Source organism: Cydia splendana, chromosome 20, assembly GCF_910591565.1.
Source record: "Cydia splendana chromosome 20, ilCydSple1.2, whole genome shotgun sequence".
NCBI lineage: Eukaryota > Metazoa > Arthropoda > Insecta > Lepidoptera > Tortricidae > Cydia > Cydia splendana.
The window spans coordinates 6,508,384-6,521,190 of NC_085979.1; the positions used below are offsets into that span (position 1 = coordinate 6,508,384).

Below are 12,807 nucleotides of genomic sequence, written 5' to 3' on the forward strand. Positions count from 1 at the left end.
ATCACCCACACTTAATTGTCCATCGGTGGAGCTTATTACCAAAGGCATAAGGCCCACCAATGGAAAGTGTGTTCATCGCACAAATAAATGCCGTTATCGGGATTCGAACCCATGACCACCAGCTTCAAAGGCAGGGTCACTACCCAGGCCAGACCGGTCGTCTATTAGGTGTGCAAAAACTCTTCTAAGCTTTAACCTATTGAAAAATCATTATTTGTCTCTTGCTTAAAATAGTGTGCCGCTGTGTTACATGTTATTTAGTTAAAAGACTAATATTCTGGGTACAATAACAATACAAGGACTTTTTTTATTACAAATAGAAATAGTAAAGTTAAGTAAGTAAGTTAACATACATATTAATTACATAACATAAGTTATAAAATGAGTATTACTTGACGAGCATTACTCACAGGCTTCGATCACTAGGTACCTGGGAAACCCACAAAAGTAATAAACTATAGAAGTACATACGTATTAATGTATGTTATCGTAAAACTCGGTTTTAATAAAAACGCGTTTTCCCCAGTTACAATTAGTTTAGTAAGTATTTCTGTGTATTTAGTAGATACTTAGGCGTCTGTTTCTCTCTTCTCCATTTGTTCCTTGAAATCCAATATCACCTGGTACATAGAGTCATATAAATCATCTTTAAGCCGCATATTCATTGGTGGCTGCAGGGATTTTGATCGAGAGCTCTCCCTTTTACCCCGTCTACTCCTCCTATAGCTCAGGGTATGGCTATTTGTCGATGTTTCTTTCAAGCTTCGCATCTGCTCCTTCAAGTTTGCCATATCGTTGGATAATTCAACCAACATTTCCATAACTCCATCTAACTTTGTCTTAGTCTCTTTATCTTCAACTGTATCGTTAACCTTATCTATTAAAGCATCGTAAAGCACATCTATTTTCTTACCAACTATATCTTTAGTATCCACTTTGACGTTATTCTGTTCCATAGCTTTCTTTACGATATCACGACGTAAATGCAGAGGTATATAAATGTCGTCATGGGACAAAGCATCATTGAGGTCGAAGTAGTATCTGATTCGCCATAGTTTTTCTTTTGTTGGAAAATTGTTGATACTGTAATGGTATCTTTTATAGTAAGTATTTATTGGGAAGATTTTACTAATTAGTCCGTATACTAGGAAATCTAAAGTGATGAGGAGTTCTACTTGTTTCTCAAGCCTTTTCGTATTGCCCGCGACGTTTAGTTCATTGACGTTGCTGACAGCGACACCTACCATGAAATTCATGAGAACTATACCAACGAACATGAGGAACAAGCCAAACAGGAACCTGGTGACTTCTGTTGAAGCTCCAAGGATTTTCTCATGCTTTTCATCAAACATGTCATCATAGTTGAACTCCTGGGTCATCATGACGGTGGTTTTGACGAAGGCTTTCCAGGGGTTCTCGAAGGGGTCTTTAGCTCTGTATTGGATCATGAAGCTGAGGGAGAAACCGAGGACCAGGAATACGAAGGTCAGTAGAATCTGTCAAAGAAGAATCCAGATTTTAATCATGTCACAGATACCTACAGACAAACCTATAAAATAGTAGTAGCATATGTATGACAGTATTAGGTACTTAATTTAGTGTTAATTTTAAATACAGAAGAAAATAAAATAAAATGAAAATAAGTGTTCAATAGATATTTTTTTTTGTTTATTTTTATTTCGAGAGACATTTCAATTTTCCATATTTCAACACCCTCCTCCACTAATCTCTCCTTCACTAATCTCTCTTGCAAAGTTTTTTAACCATTAACTAACTTTAGCTACACGAGTGTTGAAAAGTAAACACAGAAGTACGTTCTTCACTTATACCATTTTTGGTCTTTCCAATGATAAATTCGTACTTACCTTAAAGATATTACAGGCGACCTCCCCAAACATCAGCACATAATACCCCCAGTTTGGGAACCTGGACAGCAAGAAGAGCATCTGCAGCCATGCCAGCAGCAGCGCAGCCGTGGCCACATGGCGCGGCCATTCTTCAGAGGGCAGGGCGAACTTCATGCCCAGGGGCACCACGCCGGCCAGCGCCATGCAGAGCAGGCGGATCCAGGTCTCCAGGTTTTGGAAGTAGCGGCGCTTGTTTACTGCTAGGTAGAAGATTTCCTGGAAATATGAAGAGAAGATTGATGATTTTGATAACTTTTAGGAAACTTGACCAACCTTAATTAAACTGTTTATTTTTACTGATTTAATCACAGATCAATTGTTAATCAATCACCCCTAAGCTGTTAATATGGACCGAAGCAAAAGGACTATTATTTCATCTGCAACATGAAGGGTGAACATTTTGAACGCCAATTCGAGAGATTGAATTTTAAATTTTCTTGACACATTATGCACAGTGTATGTAGTTTCAATATAAGTTTCTTTGATATCATCTAACTTACCAGTATAAGCATAAGTCCAATCATGATGTAGGTAAATGCCATGAACACCCAAAACGCATGCTGAAATATCAGCGATTTAAATTGAGTAGTAGTAGTAGTAGTAGTAGTAATCACTTTATTGTAATTGTACACAACACAGGTTTGAGTTTGATTAGTGTCACAGTAAAAGAAGAAAGTCACCACAAAGATATTAAAAGTCAGCACGAACATCCCATATATAGTTATCATAACGTAGAAAAATGGCAGCAAAGTCTTCCATTTCAAGTAAAGAAGACTTTCCATCAACGGATGTAACAGTATATTCCTTTGACCACACCGTACCAACTCTTCTATAACTTGTATCTGTGTCATATTATGACTTCTCGTTGTTAAAAATCCATACTTCACCGATATCTCAGTCTCATCTTGTTTGTTATCGTAATGAGTGAAAGAATCAAACACGGTTTCTAAGAAGTCACCCGGATTAGGCAGTTGGGATGTTATGATTTTGATGACTAAGTTTTTGCTGTTGTCTGCAGTGAAGCTAGATAGAACGGCATCGGTCTCGTGTAGAAGAAATAACATGATTTTATTACTGCAATGGAATGCTGCTTCATGCATAGGTGTGAAGCCGCGATGGTTCACATCGTCTATAGCGCGGGGATCCTTCTTTATGATCGCTCTTGCAACGTCAACGTAATCCCCTCGCGCTGCAAAGTGTAAAGCTGTTGAAAAGGTCTCATCCTGTGTCCTCAATCTCTGGCAGTTGCCACTTTTGAGAAGCAGTTGAACGCATTCGTGGCTGTTTTTTTTGGCAGCTAGATGTATGGGAAGTAATCCGTCTTTGTTATATTTATCGAAGAGGTTCTTAGAATCATCGACAGATTCAAGAAGGTACTTCATGATAGCTGTTCGACCGTAGGCAGCAGCTATGTGGAGGGCGTTGCTGTTATCTGTGGACATGCCTTCTAAACCAGCGCCATGATGGAGCAGGGCTTTGGCACATTCTAAATGACCATTCCGTATGGCTACACAAAGGGGAGTGTCGCCGTCACTGTTGATGCAGTCTATGAGATTCTCCTGTTCTGCTATGGTCAAAACTTTTTCTAAAATCGTCGTGTTCCGACCTTGAACTGCCAAGTGGATGAGAGTTGTTTTCATCTGTAAAAAAAAATATAAATGTGAGTGATTTTATGTAAGTGTATTCGTATCTTGCACACATGCAAAAGGTCGAACTTTCAAGCATCCTCATCAACATAATATTTAAATGTAGATAATTCATTCCATTGTAATCGTAATCCTTATAGACTAAGAACTGCATTAGAAGCTAATAGGCGTTGAGATAGCATTATTGGATATATTTGCAGTCTCGAAATTATATGGTGTGGGTGTGGCTTGTATTCTAGTTTACTACTAAACCTAATCAAAAACTTCAAACCTCTGTGCATGCCTGTTCCTCCAGGTGGTCGAAGGAGCTGGCAGCATCAGCTCCAGCCTCCAAGGCAAGACAGACGCCTGGCAGCCACTTCAGTTCCACCGCCGTCTTTAGAACGGAGTATCCTCGCTTATCCACGACGTTTACCCGAAGAGAAGACTCTTCGTCGTCACAGTTATAGTAGAGAAGAATCTACAAAAGGAGAATAAAAATTATGCTTGGGGTTTTGAATTTGACAGCATAATATCATCAAGCAGTTGATCAAGGAACAAATTTTTGGTCCAGAGAAGCACTAGGGATCACAAAAAAATTTAGATCTTCAAAGCCAAGCGCTTGAAAAGCATAGAAGATTAACGGCTTCCCTCTAATTCTTCAAACTTATTCCTGAGACACAGATGCTGTGGCGTATAACCAACACTATGTATATACGCCACAGACGCCCCTGCGTCCAGGAGGCACCCTATGGACGTTATGGAGGGGTGTGACGTGATTATCTAAGCTGAAACATGTCAAAGGTATAGAATATGCTTACCTCGAGGAGCTCTTCAAACTTGTTCCTCAAACACAAATGTAGAGGCGTATACCCAACACTGTTAATACACGCCACCGACGCGCCTGCTTCCAGCAGCGCTCTAATGGCGTCTGCACTCTCAAGCAAAGTAGCAGTATGCAGCGGCGTGTTGAGGTTATCGAAGCCGTCACCCCTCATCGTGTGAAAAGTGCCTCCGGCCTCGAGGAGTAGGCTGATCATCTCTGCTAGGCTGAAAAAATCTTATATATTGACAGACTCTTGCAAAGGTCAAACGTAACGTGTCTTATGAAAAGCTTGTCATGATCTTACACGTTCAATCCGATATATAAAATAGAGTTCTTGAAATAAATCGGAAAACTAGCGAACCGTCCTGGCTTCGCACGGGTTACACAAAACCTTAACAAATTATACACCTAAACTTTCCTCAAGAATCACTCTATTGATAGGTGAAAACCCATGCGGTTCAAAATCCGTTCAGTAGTTTTTGAGTTTATCGCGAACATACATACACACAAACAGACGGAGGCGGCGGGAAACTTTGTTTTATAAGGTGCAGTGATACCAGATGATAACTACAATTAACCTCGTGTAAAGCCTGTACTTTCTGGGATCGGTGGTGAGGATATGTACCTATAATATTTTATAACTGAAGTCACACATCCTCCGTCTAATAGTTTGCTCTTGGTGGTTGTAGCAAAACCTGTTATTGACACGTCGAGCGTAGTAAAGTGCGTATACCGTTGGCAGGGTCGTCATGCTGCATTAAAATTTCACAAGCGGTTGCTTTGTAGCTCGTTCACCCAGTTTCAAAGTATGTGAGTGTGTACATGTAATGGCTCCTCTACACGATGGGCCAACGCCGGCCACTCCAAGGGACACAGCCATGCGGTAGAATGAGATAGCAATATCACTTGCTCCTTCTAACGCATAAATGCATCCCTTGGAGTGGCCGGCGTTGGCCCATCGTGTAAAAGAGCCATAAAACGTAAAACGCACTGTAAATCACTCACTGGTCACTGTGCACATGGTGATCGTAATAGAACGCGGAGCCAGCGACATCTAGCGCGGTGCGGCGCGTGTTGCCGGCGCCGTCAGGTGACGCGCCGTGCGCGAGCAGCGCGCGCGCGCAGACCACGTGCCCGCGCGCCGACGCGGAGTGCAGCGCGCTCCAGACTGGCTTCTCATTGGCCGGCTGGAAGTGTACGTCAATTATAAAAAAAACTTGAATAATAAACTGAGCTAGATTTCATATAGTAAAGAAAAAGTGACAAAGTGGCGGAAGCCGGATTAGAACCGAAGTCTTCAGCTAGGTATATATTATAGCCCCGCTGTATTAGTGTGCCGCAAAAAGAATCTGCTGCCTCATACATTTCGGCAAATCATACCTATGTCATTCTTTCTACGGAATAGCAGATTTTATGCGATTTCGGGGTTGGCTCCTTAGTAAAAGTTGTTCAGTGACCTTATTCACCCGTCATATTAATATGTTCAGACAAAAAATCAGCCTGTACCTCAAAATAAATAATAAATAGATGAAAACCCGGCTTCGCTCGGGTAAAATAAATAATAGTAATAGGTAATACTCATTTTGAATTAAGTAATTATTTACTTTTAGACTTCATACCTTCATCAAGGCGGTTACAAACCTATCTCATCTCAGAAAACTTTAAATCCGTAACATACAATCATAACTCGAAAAATTTACTATTCCGATATATCTAAAAACAAATATGTAATTAAAAAAACCTAATCCGCTTTTCTGGTAGCAGTTCGGTTCTGTAAGGGTCGCAGTTCTAACCTAACTTACTTCTGGTTGCAGTTTGGTTCTATAAGGATCACAGTTCTAACCTGACCCACTTTTCTGGTCGCAGATCGGTTCTGTGAAGGCCGCATTTATAACCTAGCCCACTTTCCAATCTCAAAAGAGGGAACCCTTTTGTACCTACCCTTCATGGTACTAAAGTGAAAGTATGGAAATTATCACTACTATTTCATTCTTTAATATTAATGCCTATCCGTTAATATTAAATTCGTTTAAAAAAAAAAAACTGAATAAGTGCGAGTCGGACTCACCCATCAAGAACGGAACACTTTTTAATATTTGTTGTTATAGCGGCAACAGAAATACATCATGTGTGAAAATTTCAACTGTCTAGCTATCACGGTTCATGAGAGACAGCCTGGTGACAGAGGGACAGTGGAGTAAACTGAAATAAAGGTTCCGTCACACCGGCGCGATTTCAGAGCCGGGCCTGAGCGTTTTATATGAAAAAGCGGCGCGTCCCGCTCACGCGCCGCACGCGAAACGCGCCTGTGTGACGGAGCCTGAAATGTCAAACCGGGCAAGTGCTCGCGCACGAAGGGTTCCATACTTTTTAGTATTTGTTGTTATAGCGGTAACAGAAATACATCATCTGTGAAAATTTCAACTGCCTAGGCCTATCACGGTTCATGAGATACAGCCTGGTGACAGACAGACAGACAGACGGACAATGAAGTAAAACTGAAATAAAATAAATATACCTACTAAGAAAAACCGGCCAAGTGCGAGTCGGAATCGCTAATAGGTTCCCGTTTTTAGGGTTCCGTACCCAAAGGGTAAAACGGGACCCTATTACTAAGACTTCGCTGTCCGTCCGTCCGTCCGTCTGTCACCAGGCTGTATCTCACGAACCGTGATAGCTAGACAGTTGAAATTTTCACAGATGATGTATTTCTGTTGCCGCTATAACAACAAATACTAAAAACAGAATAAAATAAAGATTTAAATGGGGCTCCCATACAACAAACGTGATTTTTGACCAAAGTTAAGCAACGTCGGGAGTGGTCAGTATTTGGATGGGTGACCGTTTCTTTTTTTGCTTTTTTTTTGTTTTTTTTTTTTTTGCATTATGGTACGGAACCCTTCGTGCGCGAGTCCGACTCGCACTTGCCCGGTTTTTTAGTTACCCTTCAGGTACGGAACCCTAGTATGAGTGTAATAGATTTGTAACCGGTCAGCAATGTGAGTCCCTTGGAGAAGCAGAGGTCTAGTCTAAACCCCCATTTACCATCGGCATTAACAGACTTGTATTCTTGTTTGCCACCAACATGTCATATTAAAACATATTAATAAAAATTTACTCGGTCAACAATGTGAGTCCCTTGGAGAAGCAGAGGTCTAATCTAAACTCCCACTTACCATCGGCATTAACAGCCTTGTATTCTTGTTTGCCACCAACATGTCATATTAAAACATATTAATAAAAATTTACTCGGTCAACAATGTGAGTCCCTTGGAGAATCAGAGGTCTAGTCTAAACTCCCACTTACCATCGGCATTAACAGCCTTGTATGAGTTGTATGCTTGTTTGCCACTAACATGCCATGTTAAAACATATTAATAAAAATTTACTCGGTCAGCAATGTGAGTCCCTTGGAGAAGCAGAGGTCTAGTCTAAACTCCCACTTACCATTGGCATTAACAGCCTTGTATGCTTGTTTGCCACCAACATGTCATATTAAAACATATTAATAAAAATTTACTCGGTCAGCAATGTGAGTCCCTTGGAGAAGCAGAGGTCTAGTCTAAACTCCCACTTACCATCGGCATTAACAGCCTTGTATGCTTGTTTGCCACCACCATGTCATATTAAAACATATTAATAAAAATTTACTCATTTCATCAGTCATATCCAGCCTAGCATTGCATTGGCCCCGCTTAAATATTTCTTTAATTTGTTTTTAGTATTTGTTGTTATAGCGACAACAGAAATACATCATTTGTGAAAATTGAAACTGTCTAGTTAATCTAGTTATCACGGTTCATGAGATCTTGAGATACAGCCTGGTGACAGACAGACGGACAGCAGAGTCTTAATATTTAATAGGGTCCCGTTTTTACCCTATGGGTACGCAACCCTAAAAAGTGACCAAGGCCTCCAGTGCCCTAGGCTGGAATCAAAGCAGCGTCCTCTGCTATTGCAGCAGGTGCCTGTGCCATTCTGCCACCGGGCCACCCACGGCGGCATAGGTCGAATTTTTCCAAGTATACTTATGCACTACTGACTGAAGGCTTATGGAGCCTCGCCATCCCTAAGCCTAAATTAAATATTTTCTGAAAATAATTTGTTTTGATCTAATAACATATTGGAGTCCTCGTAATAGGGGTCCCGTTTTTACCCTTTGGCTACAGAACCCTAAAAATCAACCTTGTTTTGGTACTATGTACTACGCTTCACTATGACTCTGAAATTTTAGCAGGAATTAATATTTTTTTTGTTGTCACCTGTCAAATTAGAATAGAATAGAATAGAATACCAAAAAATTAAATTTAAGCACATATTACATTTAAATAAATTCACATTTCATTTATATCAATTAGTTTCAATATTTTTTCCTTAGTAACTTTATTAAATAATTTTTATGTCATTGCTTTTTAATCATTATTTCAGTCTGCCTTCTTGGCATAGGCCTCCCCCAGCTCTCTCCACAGCTCTCTATCCCTTGCCGTCCCTATCCAATTAGGTCCCGCATGCTTCTTTATGTCATCCGACCACCTCATTATTGGTCTCCCTTCTCTCCTTTTTCCATCTCTAGCATTCCGCTTCCTCTCTATCCCACTTATCTTTACCTTCCCTTGCCATATGTCCAGCCCAACCTGTTGCAGTCAAAAGTGTGAACTGGCCAAAGAACTTTTAACCGACAAAAACAGGCAAAACTGCTTTTGACTGAGCATGTTGGTTTTTTACCTGAAAATCATACCTATTTCTGGCAGCAGTTTCGTTTTTAGGGCGTAGCAAAAAAAAAATAACCCTAACCTACCTATCTCTGGGAACAGTTTCGTTTTTTGGGCGTAGCAAAAAAATAACCCTAACCTACCTATCTCTGCGAGTACTTTTGACTGATAGTAACAGTCACAACACAATTACTATTAACCAATGATTTTCAGGTAAAACTACTTTTGACCAACATGCTCAGTCAAAAGCAGTTTTGCCTGTTTTTGTCGGTTAAAAGTTCTTTTGACCAGTTCACACTTTTGACTGCGACATATATACTATCTATATATCTTATTATATTTAATCTTATATTCAACTTACATTGACTCCGGAGATAACTTATTAGCTTTATGCAGTTGACTTTCCAATTCACCGATACACCTCAAATTTGATTCATAGTCTAAAGCACAGTTATTAAATATGTCCACAATACACTGTAGCTTTTTGCACTGTTTCACACTGGCAATGTACTTAATTAGAGTGAGTTACAGTCAGCTGGCACTTAACTCAAAGTTTCTTTGAACAACGTCATTTTCATCTCGCTCACTTATTAGTTTATCACAGCTGCTTCAAGGTTGCTTTCACTTGCATTTCCAGGTAGCTAGTAGTGCCTTGACATGTAAGAATATTTGGAATCATTCTGAAATATTAAAATACAACTGAGAGACCGATGTTTATACTAAACACAATACACCCATGCACCATGGAACGCTTTGAAGTTCAAATCTCGTTACATTACGATGGCGTTTGCACTTTGCACTATGTTCGGTGACTATTTTTTATTGTTAACACACACAATACACTATTTAACAGGTTTTTATCACGTCTGGAGTACCGGATAAAGTATTTTCGAATAACAGCCGTCGTTGACGTCTAGGCAGTGTTGCCATCGTCTTAAAAGCCGTAACAGACTATCGCACGTTCTGGCTTAAAAACAAATTATTATACCGGTATACATATCCATATGAAACGAAACTTAATGCAAATATTAACCATTATACATACCGGAAAGTCATCAAATAAACAGTAATATTCGTCTTGCTTTTTATTAAAAAAAAAACGACCAACCTAACTTGTAAGCATGTTTGCAGTTTCTAAACGCAACGCATAGCTGTCAAATGTCAACCAACAAATTGAGCCTTTAGTATTGTTTGTCGAAATTTTTTCACTTTTAAACGCAAAATACGCGACAATACGAATTTTGCGGATATATGTTCTCGATTCAAAAGTGTTATTTTTTTACGCTCTTTTGTTTGAGCATAATTTAATTTGTTTCTACCGTCAAAGCCGCTCGCGTTTATATATAAGGATACCAAGTCATACTAGGTACAGAAGGTTCACTCTCTAACAAAACGCGTATATTACGACAGATATGACCGCAAGGTGGCGCAAGCGCGAGCATCCATTCCGTAGCGGTGCGCAGCAACTACTAAGTTACTGCTAGACACCAAAATTGGTGTGGGCCGCATGTACTTGTATCGCCGCGACAAAATTGCGGAGTGAGCCACGGCTGCCTGTACATACATACCCATGTAGGCAGCATGTTGAACCGGTACCGCTCTTCCTGGTTGTGTGTCGTCGGGATGTACTGCATCTGCGCTTCGGCCTCGTACCACGACATTGTGTATAGGGCATTGGGGTCGAAACCTGCCTCCAGCAATCTGAAATATAACGACAAACACTCATTTCACTATTAAAAAAAAGGAAAAATAGTAGCCCTTCAAGCCAACGATTTGTAGAAGTTTTTGTTAAAAATGAAAGCTTACTTCTCCACCTCTTCAACATGGTTCCATTTGACAGCCAGCAGTAGTTGGGCTTCTGGGTGCTGATAGCTGAAAATTTTTAAAAGTAAATTAGTTAGCTGGCCTATAGACAATATAGTCTGTATCTTTAGGTATTTAAATAAAAGTAAACAAAATCTACCCTCAAAGGCCTCAAATGGCTCCTTAAAGGTTCCGTCACACAGGCGCATTTTCCGGGCGGGGCGTGAGCGCGGCGTGAGCGTTTTACATGTAAAAGCAACGCGCCTGTGTGACGGAGCCTTAAGCTAGTTAAGGGAGATGAAAACATTACATGATCAAATAATGTAGGTTAAAGTCAGGTCGTTCAGTGACTGATCCAGGCGGTTTTGTATTTGGTTGGTTAACCAACAAATGTTATAACTTCCCTAAAATGTACAAATTATTTGTTTACTTTTATTTAAATACCTACCTAAAGATACAGACTATAGGTTCACGCACACATTAGTCTGCACTGGAAAAAGTTTTATAGTTATAGTTATACTTACTGTATAGCGTTCTTCGGAGTTATTAACTTGTCAAGCGGCGGGGGCCCTGGAACTGCGTAGAGGCTGTCTTCTGATGTCGTCTGCGAGAGCGGCAGCAACGGTAGACCGTCGGACTCCACCGCATATCTTGGCTCCATGTCTGAAGACATATTAGTGTACAGGAAACACCAATGTGTAGGTAAGGACCGGAGGTATGAGAACCAGAGAAGTGTGCTTTGAAGAAGCTTGTAAACTTGATGGTAGTAGTGCAACTAGAGTAGGTACTACTAGGTACCCGTTGCGTCGGATCGGAGGGCACAGCCATTCGTATATAATAAGCAGTAGAGCACTGCACCAAAAAGTATTAAAGGAACCTTAACTAATTGGGACATATAGAAGTAATCATTCTGTTACAAATGCTTTATTATCTAAGGATTCTAAGGCATAGAGAAATAAATAAGCATAGAGTGTTCCTTCCATACATCAGTTTTGTTACCAAAATGATTATTATTTTCGTAGTCGCCATCTAGCGTCAAGTAGCGGAATTATCAGTACTGCAATACGCTTATCGTCAGTCGCGACACACTTGACATCTAGTGTCGTGTAGCGTGTAGCAGTACTGATAATTCCGCTACTTGACGCTAGATGTCGCCTACGAAAATAATAGTCGTTTTGGTAATAAAACTGATGTATGGAGTGAGCACTCTATGTTTACTTATTTCTCTGTCTGAGGCTATAATAAACACAAAATTTAGATCGACCAAATAAAAAATGTTGGGGTTGGTTGATATTGGTGGTTAATTAATGATAATAACCGGTGGCGGGATCACGTATCCTATTCATTTAGGTACCCTTGGGCGTGCATGAATTTACTTTGCCACCATTGTGGATAAAATGCAACCTTAAAAAAATAAAGCGAGTATTTACGAGGGTATCGTGAAAAAAATTCACAGATTTCGTGCCTCACACGACTATCGAGCACATTGGAAATGAATCTACGGAATTCGAAAAAATATTGTCGCTGAGCGACGAGAAAGTCTGGATAAGGAAAAAGTTACAAAATAAAACTACAACGTTGAATGATAATTATTTTATTTTTAGACTAACACAAGTATCCTGGACATAACGCATGTGAACAAACAAATTGCAAAATTCCCACACGCGTATCCAAGTTTGAATAATTGTCGCCGTGGCGCATAAGTATAGGTACATATTTCATTTTTCGATTAATAAGCAGGATATATTAATGTTCAAAGTACAAGAAAATTATTACACGACAAATCCGTAGTCAACTCGAGAAGTGGTGATCGGCAGCGGCCCATTTGCTGCAAGATATGAAATTTTCTTGACAGCAGTTTGACGCGACGAGAGATGACCATAACAGCGTTTGTCTATGTTGCACCAAACCTTCCAATCGAAAATAGTTCAAAA

The 12,807-nt window shown here is 40.1% G+C and overlaps 1 protein-coding gene across 1 annotated transcript in view; it reads right to left on the bottom strand.

Moving 5' to 3' along the window:
• Nucleotides 1–419: 419 nt before the first annotated feature.
• LOC134800468 (transient receptor potential channel pyrexia-like) overlaps nucleotides 420–12,807 on the bottom strand; it is a 16,756-nt gene continuing 4,368 nt past the window's right edge. Inside the window, exons 2-10 of the mRNA XM_063772931.1 lie at nucleotides 11,398–11,536; nucleotides 10,877–10,942; nucleotides 10,639–10,771; nucleotides 5,364–5,545; nucleotides 4,354–4,582; nucleotides 3,825–4,013; nucleotides 2,408–3,547; nucleotides 1,866–2,123; nucleotides 420–1,496 (exon numbers count right to left, since the gene is read on the bottom strand). Of these exons, the coding sequence (XP_063629001.1) occupies nucleotides 570–1,496; nucleotides 1,866–2,123; nucleotides 2,408–3,547; nucleotides 3,825–4,013; nucleotides 4,354–4,582; nucleotides 5,364–5,545; nucleotides 10,639–10,771; nucleotides 10,877–10,942; nucleotides 11,398–11,536 (3,263 nt within the window). The 3' untranslated portion in view covers nucleotides 420–569. The remainder of the gene's footprint in view (nucleotides 1,497–1,865; nucleotides 2,124–2,407; nucleotides 3,548–3,824; nucleotides 4,014–4,353; nucleotides 4,583–5,363; nucleotides 5,546–10,638; nucleotides 10,772–10,876; nucleotides 10,943–11,397; nucleotides 11,537–12,807) is intronic.